General features: G+C 34.9%; 1 protein-coding gene across 1 annotated transcript in view; it reads left to right on the forward strand.

The window, feature by feature from the left end:
- The window catches only part of UNC13C (unc-13 homolog C), a 548,174-nt gene extending 529,042 nt beyond the window's left edge, over positions 1–19,132 (forward strand). Inside the window, exons 30-32 of the mRNA XM_072808724.1 lie at positions 12,195–12,287; positions 13,795–13,954; positions 17,308–19,132. Of these exons, the coding sequence (XP_072664825.1) occupies positions 12,195–12,287; positions 13,795–13,954; positions 17,308–17,593 (539 nt within the window). The 3' untranslated portion in view covers positions 17,594–19,132. The remainder of the gene's footprint in view (positions 1–12,194; positions 12,288–13,794; positions 13,955–17,307) is intronic.
- Positions 19,133–25,766: the final 6,634 nt, after the last annotated feature.

The following is a 25,766-nucleotide window of genomic DNA, read 5'->3' on the forward strand; positions in this document are numbered from 1 at the left end:
CAATAAGAGATTGGTCAAATAGTTTCCAAGGCCCTGTTTAGTTCTAAAATACTTTCATTCTGAAAACTATATTTTTCAATCCTAAACTACTTCAAATTAAGATAACTAAACTTTCCAGTACAATTCTAAAAGGATATCCAATTAGCACAGTGACTTAATTCAAAGATTTGACACATCTTAAATCTTATTAATCACTAATTTCGCAGCAACACTATGAAGGATGTTTCATGGCATGCTATAGCCATGAAAACTCAGTGATGTAAAATAGCAATCTATTTCAGTCCATAAAGTGGTGTGTGTGTTTGTGTGTGTTTAATAGGATACTACTCAGCCATCAAAAAGAATGAAATCTTGCCATTTGCAATAACATGGACAGAACCAATGCTAAGCAAAATAAGTCAGAAAAAGACAAATATCATATGATTTCATTCATATGTGGAATTAAAGAAACAAAAATGATGAACATAGGGGAAGAGAAGGAAACATAAAATAAAAACAGAGAGGGAGGCAAACCATAAGAGACTCTTAACTATAGAGAACAAACTGAGGATTGCTGGAGGGGAGGGGAGGGGAGGAATCCAGTAAATGTGTAATGGGCATTAAGGAAGGCACTTGTTGGGATGAGCACTGAGTATTACATGTAAGTGATGAATCACTGTATTCTACTCCTGAAACTAATGCTATCCTATATGTTAACTAACATGAATTATGAAAAATTTGCAAGAAAAAAAAGATATTTCAATCAGTAGTAAGTTTAGGACTAAAGCACAGAGATCTAAGAAACCATATTTTTCCAGGAGGCAAAATTAATTTAAACATATATTTGAGTGATAACTGTGGTGTTTATGTTTAATATAAAAAGTTGCAAATGCGGGGATCCCTGGGTGGCTCAATGGTTTGGCGCCTGCCTTTGGCCCAGGGCGCCGTCCTGGAGTCCCAGGATCAAGTCCTGCGTGGGGATCCCAGCGTGGAGCCTGCTTCTCCCTCTGCCTGTGTCTCTGCCTCGCTCTCTTTCTCTCTCTCTCTTTCTATCATGAATAAATATGTCTTTTTAAAAAAGTTGCAAATGCAAGCTAAGTGTTATCACATAAAAACATAATCTTAAGGTATCCAGATGCTCTCTATGTAGTACGATGTTTATCTTTGATTTCAGATCTTTTTTCCATTTTAGTTCAGCAAGATTTTAAATGCCAAAAAAGAAAATAAAACACCAAGATGGAGTTTGCTTTTTCCTCTTTGATGTGAAAGTGGGAGCTGGGAGAAAAGCTATTTAATTAGCATCACTGCATGGTATATACTGTATCCTCTATACCAGAGATCCAAGATCAGGCCCCAGCTTTTCCCTTTAGTGACTTGGACAGGTAACATTTAGGCCCCAGTCTCACCATCTGCAAAATGTACACATTCCTTTTTCTAATATCAAAGCAAGATCTCATAATTAAAGCACTTAGCACAATGCCTGCCACACATAAGTGGTCAAAAATTGTAACCATTCATGACTACCGTGAGTTCCTTCAAATATGTATTAAATAGTTGGAGATAATGAGCAAAGAACAGGTGAGAATCAGGAGGAAAGCACAAGAAGGTCTATAAGAGGAGGAAAAGAGTTCAAGTCAATAAGACACTTCCTGGTTTATTCTACCTACAATCTTTGATGATGTCTAACAACTTAGAGAACTTAATGGAGGTAGGTTACTCCCACTTGGAGTTGTAGATCTTCCAGCTATGATTTTCAACTGTGACATTGCCAGAATGGTTGTCTCGCATGAAGCCATGCCTTCTTTTAGAGGGTCCCAGCAAAGATCCATGGAACCAGATTCAAATCCCCTTGTCAGAGGCTTAAGCAGTCTGGCTAAAATGTAGGAGTTACTGGAGAAGTTGTAATAGTTTTCATCTGATATTTTACAGAATGCTTATTGAGGTCTTAAGGGTAATTACCAACTTGAAACATTACATGAATAATCATTACTAAATGTTTATAATATTATTCCCTCACAGAGTGTGCTAAAATTATGGAGGATGAGAAACTAACTCTATTAGTGTGCTTATATAATGGTATATCATAATCTGATAGTAATCAGGATCTATTATCCTCAAAAGCTGCTCTTCTAAAAAGGACTTAAAATAAAGCAATCAGTTCTTTCATCCTGCACCATTTGCCAATGTTTATTCACATAAGCAGTTCTCATTCCTGAAGGAGAAAGTTTGGTAAGCCTCGGCTACTAACGTTGGTGACAAAAGACACATTTCAGAGGCCCAGGTGTTGATTTGAGACACAACTATCTAATTCCAATGGGTTTTGAATAAAAAAGATTATATAACAGGCATAGCCTCTGATTAAATTTTCATTCCGTTTTACAAAAATTGATAAATGCATTAAAAAGCACCATATTGGTGATTTTCATATTCTGTTCCATGGGAAGTGGAATCTCTTATATGTTGCCTTTCTCTTTTGGGAAATAACTGCCTGATCGATATATATTTTCTTTAAATGCTTTTGTTCAATTCCTTTTTTTTTTTTTTTTACCCTGGGATAGGCAATGAACAGATTCCACCATGTACAAAGGCTGGTAATCCGATTCAAAGCTATAGCCAACCAAACCTGCTAGATGGGAGGAAAAATATCTAACACAGTATAACACACATGTATCTAACTCACATCTGACTTAAGTAAGCAGCTTCCATAGTTTCAGCACCTGCAAAAGTAGTAAATGAATCAACTCAGATATATGTACCCAGTGCTCACTTTGCACAGTAATGCAGAGTAAAAATAACCAAGCAAACCACAATTGTACAAAGGCAATTTTGCTAAGTAATAGGAAAAAAAGTAGGATTTTTTTCTCTTGGAAACATTGTCAAAAGAAACAAGGCCTTTTATTGTCAGTTATAAATCTATAGGCAAATAAATAGAACATTTAATACATTGTAATTGGAAATACTAAAAACATTGAAAATTAAAGTGTTTAATTTCTTTTTAAAATCGTATCAAGAGTAGTTTGAATAGTACTTGCCTTTTTCTTATCATGTAACTATAAAGGGCAAACATCTTTTGTATGCCTTGATGGAATGTCATCTTCCTTCCAAAGTTTGGGTCAATTACTGGCATTTTCTCCTTTCTCCTTTCAATATTATAACATATCTCAAGGTTTCTTAAATGTGAAGATTTTCCTCCAATGTCACCTCTGCTAGGACATCTTCATCTTCTTCTTCATCTATTGCCAATCAGTTCACTTCTATGGAGGTCCCCAGCTATTCTTTAGTCTCTCCATTTGTAGGAGTGTCAAATTCCCAAGCTCAGTAATCATGTCAATTAACTCATTTACATTCCATGCAAATTCCACTCTAATCTTATCACTTGTTTCTTTGCTGCACTTGCATTTTTGCTGGTCAGTTCCTTCTTTTGATCATCCATGTTTGAAAATGTTACATCGGTTTATCAATGGGAAACAAGGCATCAACACAACTACACACTTCACTGTGTGTAAACCGAACAGATGGATACCAACAGACTTTGAAAGAAGCAATGTAGTTGATCACTAATGATATATCTGTTACTACAAGTAGTGATTTGTGGACTAAAAATCTAGTAGCAAAGTTTGTACTTTGTGGAACCATACACATAGTACACCATTGTAACTGAAATCTAAACCTGTCTGTTGGGACACAGGCGTTACTTAACTAAACTGTGGAAGCTGAAATCTGGGCATATCACACCATGTAAAGTAAGGACTGCTTGCACATTGAACCAATGAATTGGTCATTTAGTATCTATCAAAGAATATGTGTATTATATAATTGGATATAAAATTATGAATTATTAATGTTTCTCGTCATTATAAAATGTAGTTAGGAAGAAAAAAATCTCCGTAATTAACTATGATACCAGCCATAACGTGGCTACCACGGAGTGGTGTAAACACTTACCATGCTAGCAGGACCTGGAGTTGGCAATTGCAAATAGCATGACTATTAAAGCAATAATGGCTATGATAAATGCTTTTAAACTACTCCCTAATTCTACTTGTTTAGGGTTGTAACACATTAAGAAGTCAGTTCTCAAGGCTATGCTTGAGTTGATTGAGCAGTAAATTTCACATTTTGTGTTAGGGAAATGTGTATCTTTAGAGTCTAGTAAATGTATCCACTCAGGCAATTTCACAAAAGTGTTCAAGCACTGCTGAGTACATAAGTATAATTTTTAATGTTTTTCTTTTCCCATTGCAACTGTCTGTATCTCTTTAGGAAACACACATACTCCTACATACACAGACAGCAGGTACATGTAGAAGACTGCAAAAAAGCAATTTGTAAAAGGGGAAAACATGTATCTGTGCATTTAAACAATAGCTTTTAAATGGTTTTAGGCAAGTCTCTTAGGCTGTTATTTGTTTTAAAAGAGTGTAAAATTTTTCCTCCAATGTAAGGGCAGCAAACAAATCCACAGTTTCCTAACTAGAGTTTTATATTTTCTACCATAAAAATCTCTCAAATTCTGTAACAACACAATTAAAAACTTTAACCTCGTGATTAGAAACGCAAATGAAGAAGTGACATCTCCAAGTGAGTGTCCTGATGGAAGGCTCTTCTCAGTTATAAACACATCAAATCAATTACTTGCCTGGCCATCATTTCATGATGTTTACTCTGGGCAGAACCCAGCCACTGCTATATCACTGCTCCTAGAATACATATAGGACAATCCAGACAAGTTTTAACCACAAACCCAAGCACTGAACAAGCTCTGATCCTTAGTAAAATAACAATGACAAATATGCAACCTGGATGCATTTTCACTTCACTTAGAGGCCTTTTCCCATCAACTGTGATTTCAACAAAAACAAAACAATACTGTTAATCAAGAAGACTCATTTTACCAGATACTTGATTAATAAAAGATTTTACATTATAAAGGAGGAGTTTTCTCTATTAGACATTTGAGGGCTCTAAAAATCTGCCATCTCTATTCTACACAACCCAGAAAGTCTTAGTGAAGAAAGTAGAATTCCAAGGTTTTGAGCAGAACATCCATCATTCTGAAGTTATCTTCTTACAGTCTTTGATCTAGATAACCATAATGTCCATAGTATTTTTCATAATTTTTATATGTGGGCATTATGCATGAATCTTCAAGGAATTTAATAACTTTTAAATATTCCCTTATTAAGAATTGAATTATTATCATAATAAACTTGGAACCATTTCCTAGCAGTCATTAAATGCAAGACTCAAAATACTCTGCATATTTTTAAATTATCTCTTTTTACCCTCACCACAGTGCTGCCAAGTAGGTGGTTTTATCCCTACTTTAAAAATAAGAAAGGATGCCTGGATGGCTCAGCGGTTAAGCATCTGATTTAGGCTCAGGGTGTGATCCTGGAGTTCCGAGATCGAGTCCCACATCAGGCTCCCTGCATGGAGCCTTCTCCTCTCTCTGCCTGTGTCTCTGCCTCTCTCTCTCTCTCTCTCTCTCTCTCTGTGTGTGTGTGTGTGTCTCTCATGAATAAATAAATAAAATCTTTAAAGAAAATAAAACAAATAAAAATAAGAATATGAATATTCATAGAGTTTTAATTATGTTAGTGAGTAACTGAGAACATCTTCATAATCAAAGCAGAATGAGTCCATTGTCCAGGATTTTCAGTATTTGACAAAATCAAGAATATAGTTGCAGATTATTTATAGGATAAAAAAATGTAAGTATTTTTATAGTAGAGGTATCTGGACAGGGCTTCATAGGTTAACCAAGAAAAGATGTTCCCAAAACGTGGTTTGTCTTGGAAAACATGAAGAAAGTTTTTAAGAATTAGGCTAATGAAAACATCATGGACCAACAACACACATGAAGTAAAAGGTCTTCGGAAGCATTCTAGGAAAGTGCTGGATTTTAGGACTTCATTCATGGTACAGTGAGAGGCAAGTGTTCCCAGAAGAGAATGGAGTGATGAGAATGATCCATCTTTTACACAAATGAGAGGAATTATTTAGAAATAAATCTGACTCTGCCATTCATAGCCAAAAACTTAAGAAACTACTAAGAAACTCTGGGATAATGTCTAAACACTTCTAAATAGCATTTAAGATGCCAAGATTTTCTTAATGGTTTCCTCTTGCTACTCTCTCATCTGTGCTCCATCCATAGGGAACTACTTCCAGTTTCCAGGATGTACCATTCTGTCTGATGAATGTACACTCACACTATTTCCTTGACCTCCTTTGTCTCAAAGATGAACTCCAACTCAGCCTTGAAGAGTCCCCTTAAGGATTTTCTTTTCTGTGAAATCCATAACAATTGCTAAGAATTCATATCTATATTTTAAGCCCTGCTCCTCCCCCGAGACTGTCTCATTGTTCCACAAAACAGTGTATTGGGAAAATACTAGAAGCATTTTCATTAAACTTTTGAGCAAATCAGAAACATGAATTCTGTTAACTGAAGTCCTAGCAGGTACATTTCCCAGATGGCACACTTCAAATTAAGATTATTTGGAAAGGATTTAATAAAGAAACTATGTGGAAAGTATGGACAGGGAATATAAGGAAACTAGAAGGAATAGTGAACTATTGACCTGTTGACCATAACAAGGGAGGAAGAAGCAACTAGAACCTGGAAAAATACTGTCACTAGTGAGAGCTGCTTGAAGGAAATTATGATGTTTGGTTGCAAGATTTGGTCAGCACAAGGTAAGCCCATAGGAAGAAGACTAAAGAAAGAAATACCTGACCTGATGCTCTTCCTTCCTTCTAATCTCTTGCCAGGGCTTCCCTTTGGCTAGACCCAAATAGACACTAGTGTATACAAGACAACACTAAAATTATAGATAGCCTCTGGGGACAGAAGGCAGAGTGGAGAAGAAAATGAACTTAGCCAAATGGAGGATAACAAGCACATCTACTTTAAATACTGTCATGTAATGTAGAAGTACAAGTCAATAAAATTAGCCAAGGCAAACGAGAAGTATAAAAACTGTAAAGGAAAAGTGAAATGTTTAATTAATTAAAGATGATTATGTATGTGCAACACTCAGAAGAATTAGGTGCAAATCTTTCATTAAAAAATTCAGTTGGTGGGGGCTCCTGGGTGGCTCAGACAGTTAAGCATCAGATTCTCGATTTCAGCTCAGGTCATGATCTCAGGGTCGTGGGAAAAGCCTCATGTTGGCGGGGCTTGGGCATGGAGCCTGCTTAAGATCCTCTCTCTCCTTCTCCAGTTACTCCTCCACCCTCCTTTCTTTCTCTTGCTCTCTCTCAAAAAATCCAACTGGATGGATAAAAATATTCATACACAATCATCACTCCCCTTCCTATTATCAATATAATGGAAGAAGTGGTCCCATTTAAAATACGATAAAATACCTGGGATAAGCTTTTAAAAATATGCCACATTCTGGAACACCTGCGTGATGCAGTCAATTAAGCAATTGACTCATCATCATGAGATCAAGCCCCACATTGGGCTCTGTGCCCAGGAAGAACTCCACTTGAGACACTCTCTCTCTCTCTCTCTGTCTCTCTCTCTTTCACTCTCTCTCTTTCTCCCACTCATGTTCTCTTTCTCTCTAAAATAAATAAATAGGGACGCTTGAGTAGCTCAGCGGTTGAGAGTCTGCCTTTGGCTCAGGGCATGATCCTGGAGGCCCAGGATCCAGTCCTACATTGGGCTCCCTGCATGGAGCCTACTTCCCCCTCTGCCTGTGTCTCTGCCTCTCTCTCTCTCTCTCTCTCTCTCTCTCTCTCTCTCTCTCTCTGTCTCTCTCTCTCTCTGTGTCTCATGAATAAATAAATAAAATCTTAATAAAATAAATAAAATTTAAAATAAATATTTTAAAGGTCTTTAAAAATATGTCATTCACATAAAGAAAAATATAAAACATAATTGAAGTATATAAAAGACAACTTGTATAATAGGAAGACATATTATATTCTTGAATAGGAAGACTTTGTACCAAGTTAGTGATGACATAAAACTATCCTATTTTCCAAAAAAAAAAGTTCTCGCCTTTGCTTGTGACCACACTTTGTGTTGCACAGATGCCTCCGTTACTGATTTCACAGTCCACATCTGTACTGTATTAGTTACTTGCACCATTAGAAAGTTATTCAGATTTTTAAGACCTGTTGTTGCTCACATTAATCATTTATTAGATTCAAAGCTCTCCTTATTTCCCCAGAAGGTGAAAATGGTGATGCTAGCAGTAGGAAGGATAGGAGAAGGAAGGTGTGGGCTTTTCTTGCCTTATCTTTCTTCTCCTGGTGGTAGTTTTTATGTTATGGAGGAGAAAGCAAAGAGAAGGAAAAGACTATTTCAGCTTCAGTGGTGATCATTTGTAGTCATTGTTTATTTAAGGGATCATTGTTAATGGTTAATGCTATAGGCTGTTCCAGTTCGTTCTCTTTGGGGAAGCAGATGCTTGCTAGACATGACTGGCTGGTGTGAGACTTATTTCCAAATAGTCACTCAAGGCATTAATGGATTCTTCCAAAGCTTCAGACTTGCCCTCTTATTCCTGATGCACCTCACCTGTTTCATCACTCCACATTCCTCTGAGGTGCCTGCACCTTTGCCCCATCTATGACAATTCCTGACAAGGCCAAAGCCCACAACCACATCTTCCCTTTCTTGTCCCCAACTCTGGCACTTCAAAACCATTCAGAAACCATTTCTCATCTTCAAGCAGCCATGGATTTAAGGAGGTAGTCCTGGCATACTCTGTGGCTGGTTGTCCCCTAATTGGCTCAGGTCTTATTGTCTGCTAAGTAAACAACTAATTCAAACCTGAAATTACCATCTTGCTGGTATTTCTAAGGATTAGGAGTATATCTCTTGGATTTTTCTTCCCTTTACCTCAGGTTTAAGAAAAAAGAAAAGAAAAGAGAAAAAGCATTTCCTATCCTCCCTTCACTTTCTATCTTTCAAACCTTTTATCATCAAATGACTGGGATTGGGCAGGGGGGTCCTTGTGGTGAACTGGCTCTTAGCAGGTCTTGCTGAGAGGTTCTGACCCAGATCAGTGATTTCCTGAAGGTAGAAATTGGGAACCTTTTATTTTCAGCTTTGGCCATTAGTCATTTAGTCATTCAAAAAAATAAGATTTTTGTTAGTCTCATATATTGCATATAAATTGTTAAGATCTCTGTGGGAAAGCTCACGGAAGAACAAATAGTGTTAAAATATGCATACTACACAAAGTAATCTATAGATTTAATGCAATGTCTATCAAAATACTAATAGCATTTATCACAGAACTAGAACAAATAAACCTAAAATTTCTATGGAACCACAAAAGACCCTGAATAGCCAAAGCAATCTTGAAAAGGAAGAACAAAACTGGAAGTATCACAATCCCAGATTTCAAGATATGACTACAAAGCCAGCATAATCAAAACAGGATGGTACTGGCATAATAATAGACAAACAGATCAAAGGAACAGAATAGAAAACCCAGACATAGGGAAGAATATTCCATTGGGAAAAGTCTCTTCAACAAATAATGTTGGGAAAACTGGACAGCTACATAGAAAAGAATGAAACTGGACCACTTTATTACACCATACACAGAAATGAACTCAAAATGTATTAAAGACCTAAATATGAGGCCTGAAATCATAAAAATCCTAGAAAATATTACAGGCAGTAATTTTTCTGACATGACCATAGCATTTTTTTCCAAATATGTCTCCTGATGCTAGGGAAACAAGAAAAAATAAACTATTGGGACTACATCATAATAAAAAAATTCTTCACAGTGAATGAAACAATCAACAAAATGCAAAGGCACCCTACTTAATGGGAGAAGATATTTATAAATGACATATCTGATAAAGGGTTAGTATCCAAAATATGTAAAGAATTTACACAAGTCAACACTAAAAACAAAACCAAAAAAAATAAAAACAAATAATCCAATTTAAAAATGGCCAGAAGATATGAGCAGACATTTCTCAAAAAAATACATACAGATGGGCAATAGACACATGGAAAGATGCTCAACATCACTCATCATCAGGGAAATATACATCAAAACCACAATGAGATATTACTTCACACCTGTCAGAGTGGCTAAAATTAAAAACACAAGAAGCAACAAGTGTTAGCAAATATGTGAAGAAAAAGGAGCCTGTGCACTGTTGGTAGGGATTCAAACTGATTCAGCCAACCTGGAAAGCAATATTGAGGTTTCTAAAAAAAGTTAAAAATAGAACTACTCTTAAAAAAAAAAAAAATAGAACTACCCTATGTTACAGTAATCGCATTACTGGGTATTTACCAAAAAAATGCGAGCACAGTAATTCAAAGAGATCATTCACCCTGATGTTCATAGCAGCATTATTTACAATAGCCAAGTTATGGAAGAAGCCCAAGTGTCTATCAACTGATGAATGGATAAAGAAGATATAGTATGTATATACAAGGAATATTGCTTAGCCACAAAAAAGAATGAGATCTTGCCATTTGCAACAACTTGGATGGATCTAGAGGGTATAATGGTAAATGGGATAAGTCAATCAGAGAAAGACAAACACTATATGGTTTTACTCATATGTAGAATTTATGAAATAGAACAAATGAAGAAAAAAAGAAACAAACTGAAAAATGAACTTTTAACTACAGAGAACAGAGTGATGGCTACCAGAGGGGATGAGGGGGGTTGGGTGAAATAGGTGAAGGGGATTAAAAGTACACTTATGATGTAGTGTAGTGTAGTGAGCAGTGTAGTAGTATTGATGAAGCACTATATTGTATACTTGAAACTAATATAATCCTATATGTTAATTAAACTGGAATTTTAAAAACTTTTAAATAAAAGAAGTAAGAATCATCTTTTAAAAATCTCTATGGGACAAAATTAAAATTCCACCTACATTTCATAAGTAAATTTTACTTCCTGAAATTATACTATAAACTTGTAAATATGAGTAATAAGCACTCATTATAGTTCATAATAGCAAAAGTTTGAAAACCAAAATATGGTTAAATAAATTATGGTATATTCATATAATGGAATAAATGCCAAACATTATTTTAACTCGTTTTAAATATTTTAATGTTTTAACTATTTATAAACATCTCGGGCAGCCCCAGTGGCGCAGCGGTTTAGTGCTGCCTGCAGCCTGGGGTGTGATCCTGGAGGCCTGGGATCGAGTCCCACGTCGGGCTTCCTGTATGGAGCCTGCTTCTCCTCTGCCTGTGTCTCTGCCTCTCTCTCTCTCTCTGTCTCTATGAATAAATAAAATATTTTTTTAAAACCTCAGTGATTCATTTCATGCAAGTATTTATTGAACATTTGTTTGTAGTTAGTGCTGTGATAGACCAGGCTATCTTAAAGAAAAAGGGATAGCTTTATACAGAGTGAAATGGAATGATTATTATAATATAGTTTTGGGTGAAAAGATAAAAGGTAAAGGATAGTTAGAACATATGCTCCTATTTGTAGAAAAAAATATGAATGTTGATAGATGTTAATACATGTGTATATATTAAGAGATTGGTGTTATTATTCCTATGTTTCAAATAAGAAAATAAACTTGAAAATATGACAAGATCTAATCAGAGAATGGTATAACTATGATTTGAATTTAAATGTATTTAACCCCAAACCACAGGCACTTTCCAAAACAGTATGTTAACCCTTGACTAAACTTTACCAGGGGAGAATTGACTATGCCTTTTTATGACATCAGTAGACCTTGTAAATATACATTATAGAACTTATCACACTGTATTTCAGCAATTCATAGGCTGGTCTCTCTTGGCCTACTGTGGGCTTCATGAAAGGAGATATTCTACAGAACCATCTCTGTGGCCCCAGTGCTTTGATATACTGCATTTAGAAAAACTCTTTTATGAATGAAAGGCAATAGCACACCTTTGCACATAAGCAATTAATAGAACTTAATTAAGCACCTAGTAAGGCAACTGCAAGTTCTTTTCACCATACTACTACTAACAGGGTGTCTTATGAGCCCTGGGACCATACGAAATTTTCGTTCAGTGGACTAAATGATTATACCAAGGCCTAAAACCTGCGTAGCAAATTTAAGTTAGTGAACATTTATCAATACCTATTATATGCTATTGATGAAAAGAACCATTCACTTCCATGAACTCACCTTAAAGTCCCTTATGCAGAAAATGTACATGTCTATTATTAAAGCAGCCTGAAAGTTTGAGCCAGTAAATGTCTGCTTATTTGCAGGTCGCCCCTCCAAAGATTCAGTGGGTCAGATCTCCGTTCATGTGGACATCACTGCTATCCCAGGAACTGGAGAGCATAAAGTCACTGTAAAAGGTATATATCAAGTCCAGATAGATCAAACGGCCTCCTAGACTTTAAGCCTGAGCAATAATATAAAAAAGTAATTGTTTCTTAGATCTGTTTTGTTAAATGTTTAATTATTTTAGAATATGCTCATATTTTTTTCATGAAACCAGAACTTTTTATCTAAAACTGAAAAAAAAAATCAATGGCACAGATATTTAACCTATATTATCTGAAATATCCAATTGGTTTAAATACATTGGTGATTACATTTCAAAACAATATAGTTTGAACATTTTCTCTCATTGATGCTAGGATATACATTGAACGTTAGTGCTATGGTTGGCTCCATTACTTCTCAAATTTTGTATGTTAAGTCAGTATGTTCTTACTATTCACATTATCTACCTACCTACATATTTACTTCCTTTCTATTTGATTTTCAACAACTGGCTTGATTTTTTTGTTTGTTTGTTTTTAATGACTAGTTCAATCTATTGGTTTTAGATTACAAAAAAACCCTCTCAATGCTGCGGGCATTTTGAAGGTGAAATTTAATGGTTAAGTTCTATATTAACTATTTTAATTATATTTTTAACATTATCAAAGGATGAGAAAAAGTGTACATATGAGCATGTGCATTTATGGGGATCCCTGGGTGGCTCAGTGGTTTAGTGCCTGCCTTCGGCCCAGGGCATGATCCGGGAGGCCAGGGATCAAGTCCTGTGTTGGGCTCCCTGCATGGGGTCTGCTTCTCCCTCTGCCTCTCTCTCTCTCTCTCTCTCTCACTCTCTCTCTCTCTCATCAATGAGAGAAATGAAATAAAATGAATGAAATAAAATCTTTTAAAAAAAGAATGTACATTTAAAAATTCTTTATGATGCCTGAAATTAGGAAACAGCCATAATATTTAACATGAAGTGACTAGTTAAATATAGGATAGACTATCTGTAAAGTAGAATATTTGCAATTGGAAAATATATAATGAAGTAGAAAGATAACCATGATGGACTTCAAAAACATAACTGTTTATCATAACTATGATATATTGATCGCATTCTATATATAAAGTAATTAAATATTGAAAGTATACATACCAGAATATTGTCATTTCCCCTGATAAAATTATAGATTTTATCTTAATCTATTTTCTGTATATTTTCTAGGTATTTCATGATGAATATATCTTCATTTTTTATATGAAAATATCACATTTTTACTTAAACAAGGATAACTTTTTATCAGTAACAAATGTCATTTCAGTTACAGCTAACTCACCACATCAATGTCACACAGCTTAGAACTGAAAGCCTATTCAAGTATGCATTCCAAGGCGTAAACTGTTTTTTTCTTCAAGGATATTCTTTTTTTAATCAATGGAGTTAGGATGCTATCTGGGGCAAATTATGGCTTCATAAATCATTTTTAAAAAAATTAACTCTAAAAAAATAATTAACTCTAAGGACCAAAGGGAAGGCTATGATTTCACATATTTGTTTGCTAACTCTCTGTATTCCTTTCCGTCTCTGGTTTTTAGTGATTGCTATCAATGACCTACACTGGCAGACCACTGCAATGTTCCGGCCGTTTGTGGAAGTTTGTATACTGGGACCCAACCTTGGAGACAAGAAGAGAAAACAAGGCACAAAGACAAAAAGCAACACATGGTCACCAAAGTACAATGAAACATTCCAGTTGTAAGTCATGACCCGATTCACCTACTCAACCAGGTCATAGCTACTGTACAGCTTAAATTTACTGAGGGGTTCACGGTAGGAATGGCACTGGGCTTTGCTAAGGAAAGCAAAACCTATAGATTGAAGTATTCCTGTTCATCCCTGATCCCAGGCAAATTAAGACAGCTATGTTTTTAGTTCCTTTCCATTGTTCAAGAGCTGTTCAGTGCCTACCATACATCAGACATCATTATTTGGTACATATAACAGAAGGTCTCTGCTCTCACAGAAGTTACTTTCTAGAAATGAGGAACATCAAAATCGCAAACAAAAATTTATCATAGGATAGTACTATACAGAGAATTAAAATAGGCTGATGGAATAGATTATTTGATTGGCTGCTTAGACTGGGTGCTCAGAAAAGCCTCTCTGAGCATGTGACTTTTAAATTGAAATCTAAAGAGGAAAGAAAAAAAGAACCAGTAATGCATGGAAAACAGTTGAGAGCATCTCAGACCAAGAAAAATGGCTAATGCAGAGACTAAGGCAGGAGCATACTTGGCGTATTTAAGAAATATTATGTAGTGGACAAGAGAGTGAGATGAAATGAAATTGAAGAAGTAGCCAGAGTATGGGTACAAAGTAGAGGTGCACAGAATTTTGCAGTCAGGGTCAAGGAGACAAGGTTACATTCGAAGTTCAATAGAAGGCCTTGAAGAATTTTCAGATAAGAACATGAATGATCTAATGTATATCCTTAAATGATTATTCTATTTGCTGTATAAAAAATTATAGGAAAACAAGAGCCAACATGTAAAGATAAGTTAGAAGTCTATTGCAGTGGCCAGGCAAGAGATAATACTGACTCACAGAGGATTGTAGGGAAATAGAAATAAATACTAGAGATGGAAAGAAGTGGAAAGGATTCTAGATATGTACTGGAAGTAGATTCTATAGAACTTGCAATCAATGACTGTAGCACATGAAAGAAAGAATATTTAAGTTAGGCATCAGAAAACACTTAATTTAGGATATTTCAGGACAGATTTACTTACAAAGGAATTTACTAGGATGTGAGACTTGAAGGACTATATGCAATAGTGATGTAAACTGGAGCTGGTAGTGGTTAGGCTATTACCCCTACTGTGCATGTAGGAGAAGAAAATGAGTTACTAAAATTGAGGGGAAAAAACTTCATGTGTCATCAGTCACCTCAAAAAGAGCAGTGGCCTTCCATGGAGGGAAACATTATTATAAGGGCAGCATCACACACAAGAAGCCAGAGAAATAGACTCTGACCTCATTCTCATCATTACTTCTGACTTTCTGAAAGTGCTCCCTGTTGACCAAAACCAACTGGAAGACACGGTATGAAGAATTTAATTGATTACAGTCCTTCCAGGTCCATATTCTATTGCAAAGTATGAGGAGAATGATGAAAAGTATATCCATTTGAGGCAAATGGAAGTTGTCTGGCACTGAATGAAATCAAAGATGGCCTCTAGGTTTCTGGCATAAGCAATTGGGTATATAGTGATTTCCTGAGGTTGGGGGAATTGGGACAAAAGAGGAGATCAAAGATTGTTCTAAATCTATTGATTTGGAAATGTCTAAGTTACATTCCAGAAGGGATATCAAATATAGAGTTAGATCTAACTTGAGAATTATCTGCATATAGATGTAATTGCATAAATCTAGATGAGCTGAATTGGGGGTAGAGAAGAAAAGACGACCCAGGATCAAGCCTTTGGGGTTTAGACATGCACACACACTTAGCTTACCAAAACAGTTTTCTCACTGGCTTGGTTCTTTGCTTGTTGGTTTTGCATTCTTATTTTCCCAGAGACTTTTCAGCGCACTAAGTTCTGAATACTAAACTCTGTTACCACTCATTAAAACTTAACCATCCTACCAAATCTCTTAAAATGGCTGTAATAGATTAACATATTCATAATCCATGCTAATAAACCAGCTCACAAGATTCCATGTATCTGTCCTCTAAATTACACACAAAAAAATTTGATCCAGTTAAAATGTCTTCTAAAAGTTTCTAGGAATTACTTGAATCATGCAAAATTCAGATATAACACTGTGAGGTACAAAGACCAAGCATGATTCTGGGAAAAGGAAGCATTTTGATGCATTTTATTTTTTTAAGATTTTTTAATTTATTTATTCATGAGAGACAGACTGAGAGAGAGAGAGAGAGGCAGGCACAGGCAGAGGAAGAAGCAGGCTCCATGCAGGGAGCCCGATGTGGGACTCTATCCCAGGACTCCAGGATCATGCCCTGGGCTGAAGGCAGGCGCTAAACCACCGAGCCACCCAGGGATCCCCTTGATGCATTTTAATTCACAAGATCTGGCTCCTATTATATTTCGCTGTTCTGTTCTTACCCATCATGCTTCCATCTTCTTTCACATTATCTCAGGTTGTCTCTAAAATAAGTAAGTACACACTTCAGTTATCAGTGTTGCCCAGAAACAAAATGTGACTGCAAAATGTTTGATCTAAAAAAGTCACTTAGAAAAGGAAGGGATTTTGAAGCTTGTACTGCTGAGGAACAGATGTGCATTCATTAGAAAGTCAAGGATATCTGAGGATGAAGTAAAATAAGGGGCAGGAGAGGATTATTCTCAGTGTTGACCTCTCAGCCTTCTTCATTATACTCAGTTCTGCACTGCCAGGTTGTTGTTAGTAGAGGCCATCCTCAGCCCCACACTTGACAGGTGTCTAACTGTTGCCATCAGAAAGAATCGGCATTGAAGCACCACACTCTACTGGAACTGATTCACTCTGGGGATTTGTATCTAATTTGGCATTTTTGAATAGTCTTGTTGTCTGTGTTAGCTTGATAGTCTGTAGTGTGTATTCCCTCGAGAAAAAGGCTCCTAGATTTAATAGCATATCCAAGAGTCTGAGATAAAGAAAAGAGTATGTAATAATTGATGTTGAAATGGCATAGAAATTCTTGCAAGAACTACCCCTTGCCTTGGCCTAGCCCCCACAATTCCTGCCAAACCCATCTCACCCCTATATCAGTGGGAAGACCACACCTCCAAGAAGTGTAACATATTTTAATTAAAGTTTCTATTAGTATGCTTAATATCAAGACAGTAAAGCATATTCAGATTGATTTCCTATTTCTTTCTAGGCAAAGACATTTTTAAATTAGATTGCTAAGTAATATCTATATAAAAACAACTTAAATAAAATATGAATGATATTTGCATCAGAGCTAAAATACATCATACTCCATTTTGCCAAATAACATTCTGAGTAATGTAGAAACATTTTAACAGTATTTTAGAACCATATTGATCCCTAGGTGAAGTAAAAGTTTTGCTCAAAATTCTTATTTTTAATCCACACAGCATTCTGGGTAATGAAAACCGGCCAGGGGCCTATGAACTTCATCTCTCAGTTAAAGATTACTGCTTTGCCAGAGAAGATAGAATTATCGGAATGACAGTAATTCAACTACAGAACATAGCAGACAAGGGAAGCTATGGAGCATGGTATCCCCTTCTGAAAAATGTCTCTATGGATGAAACTGGCTTGACGATCCTTAGAATACTCTCTCAGAGGACCGGCGATGACGTGGCTAAAGAATTCGTAAGACTGAAATCTGAGACGAGATCTGCCGAAGAGAGCGCTTGAAACAAATACTGCAAGATATCATCTTTGACAATTCATAAATTCCGACTACTGCATGCGTGTGCAAATACATGGGAATGTTTAGTTCACCACGTGTCAGTGTTTGCCAGTAATCCAGTACAATGTCGACAAAGTATGTGGAAAACCTCCTGAACTTTTATACCAGTTCTGGTCTTTGGGAAATAAATGTTCCATGAAGTGCCAAAATTATGATGTAAAGTGAAATATCCAGAGTATCTTTTAAAATGTTTCATTTCATTACCAACTTCTCATCCTTTAAACATACTAAAATATACAATTCTTTTGGTTTATCCATTGTCTTTGTTAAATTAGCTTATATTGCTCATAGATCAGAAAGCATTTGTTACCAATTCTGTTTTATTTAGACTTACCTCATTGTAGATGTCATACAAATAACCTTTTCTATCATAACTAGAAATACAGTCACTTCTAGAAAGTGTTTGTAATTTTATAGTTGCAGATCTATTGTGATGATTTTTGCATACAAATTAAAATAGAAAAGGTGGGAAATATTTTATGCCGACCAGTTTCCAACCTTTCTGAAATATCACTGTGAAGAAATGCTATTAAAGCAAACTTATACAAAGCAATGCTAAATAGAGTTTGTTAACAATGTTTGATATATTGACAAAACTTTGTTCTTTAAAACTGCCAAGGTCACATCACATTTGTAAAAAAAAAAAAGATAAGTTGATACATTTACCATCTAGCATTATGTCTTACCTTTACCAAATTTCATTCTTTAGAAAGTCATAGGATTAAGGGTTTAGAGACGCAGTGGAAGGTTTGTTTCTTCAAATTACCTATAATAAGTAACTCTACTGTTAGGGTTTTCCCTCTGACAGTTATGACTATCTCCTTATTTACTTAGCACTTCAATCAGTTAAATGTTTTTTTTCTTTTTAAAAATATTCAATGATTTACACTGAATGCAGCATTACTATATATTGCACTGGAGCAAAAAGACATGTCTTCATCTATTTAGTGAAAAATGTAAAATAAGATCTGAAGAAACTGCTTATTATTTTGTAATTTATATTATTTATAAGCCCCAAATGCATCAGATACAATAGAAAAACAAGTTAATACAGCTTGGTACATTAAAATATAACTAGATTGGATTTTGAATATGAAGTAGTTTATGAATATTTGCATTTTCTGTATTTTTATGGTTTGATTTTTTAGAGTCTGTAATCTAAATACTTGGCTGTAGAGCAGTACCTTGTAATTGTAACTTATGGTCATAACTGTTAGTGGACAACGTACACATACAGAAACAAGAACCTGTCGCAATGATTATGTTTTGTGAACAAGCTGGTCTGCTATGTTAAGGACAGATATGACTAGTATCATGACTCTCAGAATCATTTTGCTACTGGGTGTGAAAACAGACCAGTGAGATCCACAAATTCATGTTAAATTGTTAGGCAATTGCTTTGTTAATGACTTCTCCAAACGCATAGTACAATGCTATCCTCTGGCATATGCATTAATAAATGGATGTATATTGAACCCATGCAACACTGTTGTATTTTCTGCCTTTTTAATTTATACAGCCGAATTCATTACTTAGGAATAAAAACCCCAGACTCTTTTTTACTGGACAGAACACTTTTTACATTATTTGGTTCTAATGTCTCATTAAAACTGGAGAAGATTTTTTCAGGCATTGTGTTCATGGAAACAGCTACCCATTACAAGATAATGACATTGAACATAAGGAAGAACTTCCATATCCACCTCTATGTCCCTGAATACTGTTCAGCCCCAAGAGGGAAATACAACATTTAACAGATAAACAGGCAATAGTCTTTAATTCTAGATTCATCTTATAATTGAATCAGAACACTGACTTAGGCTCTATAGGAGCACATTGTCATCAAGCATGCTACAGTTGAAGAACTGGCAGTTTGGGTTCACATTGATCACTTCAAAAAATTATGAGCTAAGCGTTTTTTTTCCAGCATTTACTTAGATCTATTCTCCCTTTTTTTTTTTAATACCATAGTATACAACATATATCAAATGCTAATAGTGGCATTGTGAATCGAGTCTATTAATATTGAAAAATACAGGTAATAACTTAGAAATAGTTCTAAATTCTGCAGGCTTTGTTGTTTCTCCCAAAACACAAGTCTTTCTGTTATCTCCAAAACAGAGCCTATTATGTTTATATACCCAAATTAGTAATCACGCAGTTCACAGCTACCACTGTCAACTGTAGGATCCATTAAAATGTATGGTAACTTAGCTTATTCTAGATAAGATGCACAAAGACAAAGCTCTGTTATTCATCTACAGATAAACCTCACATAAGAAGTTCTTAAAAAAAAAACACACACACACATGAAAATCAAATTTGGTTAAAATGAAGTACTTAAAACCATAGCAGAGCACTTACTATTTAAAGGTACTCTGATGAATGATCATTTATGTAATCAGATGTCCCCATCACAACCTGTTCCAATTCATCTATTTCTAGGATAATTTATATATTGAATTTCCCTTAAATGAGGCACATTTATAAATGACAATTCTGGCTTAATGTTTTTCATTTGGCTTTTTTAAAAAAATGCTTGAAGTAAGCTTTACTTTCTCCTTTTAATTTCTCTAACATATAAAGATGACTGCACTACCTTTTTCATGAAATAATAGAATAACTTCAATCTTTACATTTGAATAATAAAAAATAATCATTTATAAGGAGTCAGAAACTATCTGTGTAGGGATAGCCGATTCCCACATACCCCTGCAGAATTCTTGGACACAGGGAGGAGACTGCCTTCCCTGGCATTACCTGTGCTTACATTCAATCCAGCCCTTTGAAACAGCTGGCCCTTGCTCCCTGACTTCCATCCCTCCAAGGATTGGTGATCTCTCTGGTTGAGGCTTCTGTATTTTTTTTTATCAAAAACTAAGATATATGGCTACAGGAGAATAAATTTCAATTTGTGAATATCACATTAGATATATTTTAAATTGTCCTTTTTTCCCACATCATTATAACTTTGAAATCAGGATATATTTTATAAACTTTGGCACATTATAGTTTGATGTTTCTCTCCTTAATAGTATATTAAAAATAGTTCATATTGCAATGAATCACTTCTTAGTATATTTACAAAGACTTATAAATGTAGAAAACATAATGGTTAGCTATCTATTTAACACATTATATATCTTAAATTACATATACTCTGTGGGTATACATTTGTGTTTTGACAGATTCATAGAATCGTGTTTGTTGAATATTTTTACATGTATATTCAGGAGCTATATTGATACCTGGTTCTCTTTTCCTGTATTTCTTATGTCTTATTTTGGTATCAGGATATTTATGGCCTCCTAAAATGTACTGGGACTTGTTCCCTACATTTCTACTTTCTGGGAGAGATTATTTAGAAGTTATTTAAATGCCCCCTTAAAATTTGGTACAATTCAACTCTGAAAACATGTGGACCTAGATTTCTTCTTCGTTGAGAGGTTTGAAACACCAAATTCAACTACCTTAATAAACATAAAACTATTAAAGGTATCTATTTCTCCTTCAGTGAGTTTAAATTTGTGTCTTTTAAGGAATGGCTCCCTTTCATTGCCTTGATCAAATTTATGAACATTAAGTTTCTGTAGTATTCCTTAATTATCCTTTAATACCTGTAGGATCTGTGCTGATTTTCCCTCTTAATTTTATATTGATATTTTATATTTTGCTTCTATTTATTGGTCAATCTAGCTAAGGACTTAACCTAGTTCATTCATCTTTTAAAACAACTAGCTTTGATTTCATTGATTTTTTTAAAATTTTTCTGCTTTGAATTTCAATGTCTTCTGTATTATTTTCTTATCTCTGCTGATGAGGTCTTTTCTACTTCTAATTTACTAAATTGGGAGCTTAGATTGATTTGATACCCTTTGTCTTTTAAAATTTAGGCATTAATGCCACAAATTTTCTTTTAAGCAAGGCTTTAGCTTTATTTCCCAAATTTGGTATGTTGTATTTTATTTTTATTAAGTTAAAAATATTTTCTAATTTCCCCATAGCATCTTCTTTGATGCATGAGTTACATATTAAATGTCTTATTATATGTCCAAATACTTGGGAAATTTTTCAAGTATTCTTCTGTTACTCATTCTAGTTTGATTCCATTATAGTAAAAAATATATGCTTTTATGATTTAACTTTTTACAGTTTAGTATGATTTATTTTATGACCCAAGATATGCATGGTGAGTGTTCTATATGCACAGGGAAAGAGTGTATTTTGCTGCTGTTGGTAAGAAGTTCTACAAACAAGTCAAATTTGTTGGTAGTGTTCTTCAAATCTTCAATATTTTACTGATTCTTCGCCTCTTTGTTCTATCAATTACTGTGAGAAAGATGAAATCTTCAAATATAATTGAGTCTATTTATCTTTTCATTTCTGTTTTGCTCTGTATATTTTGAAATTCTGTTGTTAGGTATATACACATTGAGGAATGTGAGGTTATCTTGGTGAATTAACTGTTACCACTATATGATGGTGTCACTCTTTTTTCCTGGTTATTTCCCATAATCTAAATCTATAATAACTTATATTAGCATAGCTTTCTTTTAATTAGTGTTTAAGTGGTATGCTTTTTTCCCTTTGTTTTTCTTTTAAACAATCTCACAATCTTTAAAGTATGACACTTGTAGATAGCACATATCTGCATCATTTTTTAATCCAGTTTGACAATCTCTACTTAATTATTGTACTTACCATTTTACAAAGGTAATTAATTGGATTTTTTTTTATGGCCAAAAACCTGAACTGAGAAAGCTAAAAGGAAAAGACTCATGATGCATTGGTCTTTTGCTTCCTTTACAGAAAGGCAGTTAGGCTACAAGTTTGAAAGATTATATATATTCAAGCTGTAAACGCATCTTACTGTTACATCTGGAAAAAAGATATGATAGATCATAACCTTTAAGAACTGAGAGGAATAGTGTAGATCATTTTATCAAAATTCTTCATTTAGAGTAAGCAACTGAGAATATGAGAGATGTAATGACTAGCCTAATATCAGCCTAATATCCTAGTCTAAGAGAAACCTGAAACACAGAAGAGCTAATTTTCCTAAAGCTATTTTCCCTATCCCACTCCAGTACACTGTCTGAGGCACTTCTTATGACTGAGATTAGTCCTCAAGTGGTGGCCTTCATAAAGCAAAAGAATTAACTTGGTCCAAATTATGTTTATAGATCAAGGTGGTATCTAAATTAATTACATATTCTTTTACCTATGATATTAGATTTTTGAGTAGTCTATCTTTAAAATGGAGCATTATAGAATCATACGGTATTTCTAGATTTAATTTTTTGAGGAACCTCCTGGATTTTTTTTTTGAAGATTTATTTATTTTATTAGAGAGAGTGAGCCAAGTGTGTGAGCATGCACAGGAGGAGGGGCAGAAGGAAAGGGAAGAGAGAAGCAGACTCCCCCCTGAGCTTGGAGCACTACATGGGGCTCATCTCATGACCATAAGATCATGACCTGAGCCAAAATTAAGATTTAGGTCCTTAAACAACTGAGCCACCCAGGTGCCTCCTGTTATTCACAGTGGCTGCACCAACTTACATTCCCTTCAACAGTGCACAGGGCTACTTTTTCTTCACATTATCATGAGCACTTGTCCTTTCTTGTTTTTTTATGTTAGCCATTCTGACAGGTGTCAGGTGATACCTATTGTTATTTTGATTTGTATTTTCCTAATGATTAGTGATGTTGAGCACTTTTTCATGTGTCTATTTGCCGTCTATATGCCTTCTTTGGAAAAATATCTCTTAAGATCTCATCCCTATTTTTAATTGGATTGTTTCTTTGATGAGTTGTATAAGATCTTTATGTATATTAATTCCTTATTATATATATATCATTTGCAAATATCTTCTTCCATTCAGAAGATTGTTTTTTCATTTTGTTGATGATTTCCTTTACTGTATAAAAGCTATTTATTTTGGTGTAGTCACAACAGTTTAGTTTTATTTTTGTTTCCCTTGCCTCTTGAGCCATGTCTAGAAAAAATGTTGCTACGGCCAATGTCAGAGAAATTGTTACATATGTTCTAATAGTTTTATGGTTTAAGGTCTCACATTTAGCTCTTTAATCCATTTTGGGTTTATTTTTATGTATGGTACAAGAAAGTGGTCCTGTTTCATTCTTTTTCCATGTAGCTATACAGTTTTCCCAGCACCATTTGAAGAGACTGTCTTTTCCCTATTGTATATTATTGTCTGCTTTGTCACAGATTAACTGTCCATATAAGCATGGGTTTATTTCTGCGCCCTCTATTTTTTTCCAATGATCTATTTGTCTATTTTTGTGCCAGTACCATATTGTTTACTACAGCTTTGTAGTATATCTTGAAATCTGGAATTGTGATACCTCTGTCTTTGTTCTTCTATTGAGTATTTAGCCAAAGAAAATGAAAACACTAATTTGAAAAGATACATGCACCCCTATGTTTATTGCAGCATTATATACAATAGCCAAGATATTGAAGCAGCCCAACTATCCATCGATAGATGAGTGGATAAAGATGTGGTATACATGCGCACACATACAGACACACACACACACAAATATTACTTATCCATAAAAACATATTTCTTGCCATTTGCAACAACATGTATAGACCTAGAGTGTAGTATGCTAATTAAAATACATCAGATAGATGAAATCATATGTCTTTTCCTTCTCAGTGTGTGGAATCCAAAAAAAATCCCAAAACAAACAAAAAGTAGAATCAGAGAACAAACATGGTTGTCAGAGGGAAGTGGGGGTGAGGAAACGGGGTAAATGAGTGAAGGGGAGTTGGAGACACAGACTTCCAGTTATGGAATGAATAAGTCATGGGAATAAAAGGTACAGCACAGAGAATATAGGCAGTGGTATTAGAATCGCTTTGTGTAAAGAAAAAAAAAAAAGAATCGCTTTGTGTGGTGACAGATGGCAGCTACACTTGTGATGGGTATAGCATAACATATAGAATCATTATGTTGTATACTTGAAACTAATATAACACTGTGTATTAACTATACTCTAAAAAAAATTGGCATTGTAGGAAGAAAATAAAATATGCATAAGATGCAAAAAACAGCATACATTGTAATGATGATGGCAACAAAGAGAGGTAAATAATGAGAGAAAATACTGCATTTGGAGTAGGATAATCCTCTGTTTGTAGAGAGCTGTCTTGTGCATTGTAGGATGTTTAGCAGCATCCATAGCCTCTACCCTAGGTCAATATAATTATGATCTTCACCTTAGAAACTGGCAAGAACCACCCAGCACTCTGAAGGCTAGTTTAATACTGTTAAACCAGGTATAAACAGGTTAGCTTCATGACAAATCTCTCTTCTGTCCCCCACCCTTCTAAACTCCCAGGGCTTAAAAATTGCAACCTAAACAAACTGGTTCCCGCCAGTGTTACTTCTGAGAGTTCAGAGATAAACCTCTCACAACCAAAAGTTTCTTGTTGGGGCACTGCCCTGTAGAACTTGGTAACAGTGACTCTTTAGTGCCAAAGATTGTCCTGGGGCTCATCTCTCCCTTCTTTAACACACAGGGAGGCACTGAGTATGTTTTGTTAGAGTTTATCTTCTACAATAATTTGCAGGAAAAAATATTCCATTTAAAGTTCTAGTGATTATAGTTTTTTTCCCCAAATAGTCAAGAAATTTGACACATTTATTTCTTGGGGATTTTGTTTTGTCTGTTGATTGGTTTGGTTTATTTTTCAGTCTACTGATCTTTCTTAGACTGCCATTTTTTGTTTTGTTTTGTTTGTTTTCCTGGAGCGATGAGCCCTGTTATTTAAAATATGAAAATTTTCAAGGTCAAAATAATTTTATGCTATCATTATAATCCTGTTTAATCAAATACTTGAATTTGCTATGTCAACATTTCTCCCACAAGTGGTTCATTATGTTATTCAACTCTTCTTTGTGGTTTATTGGCCTCAATACCTGATAACTAATCACTGCCATTAGTTGAGTGATAGAATATGCCAGCCACTATTCTAAACACTTTAAATGCATCAACTTATTTAACCTTCACAATATCATTATGAGATTGGTATTATAATGACCATTGTAAAATTAAGAAAATTGTGGCTTAGAAAGACTAAGTAAATTG

This window comes from Canis lupus, chromosome 32 (assembly GCF_048164855.1).
Source record: "Canis lupus baileyi chromosome 32, mCanLup2.hap1, whole genome shotgun sequence".
NCBI classification, from domain to species: domain Eukaryota; kingdom Metazoa; phylum Chordata; class Mammalia; order Carnivora; family Canidae; genus Canis; species Canis lupus.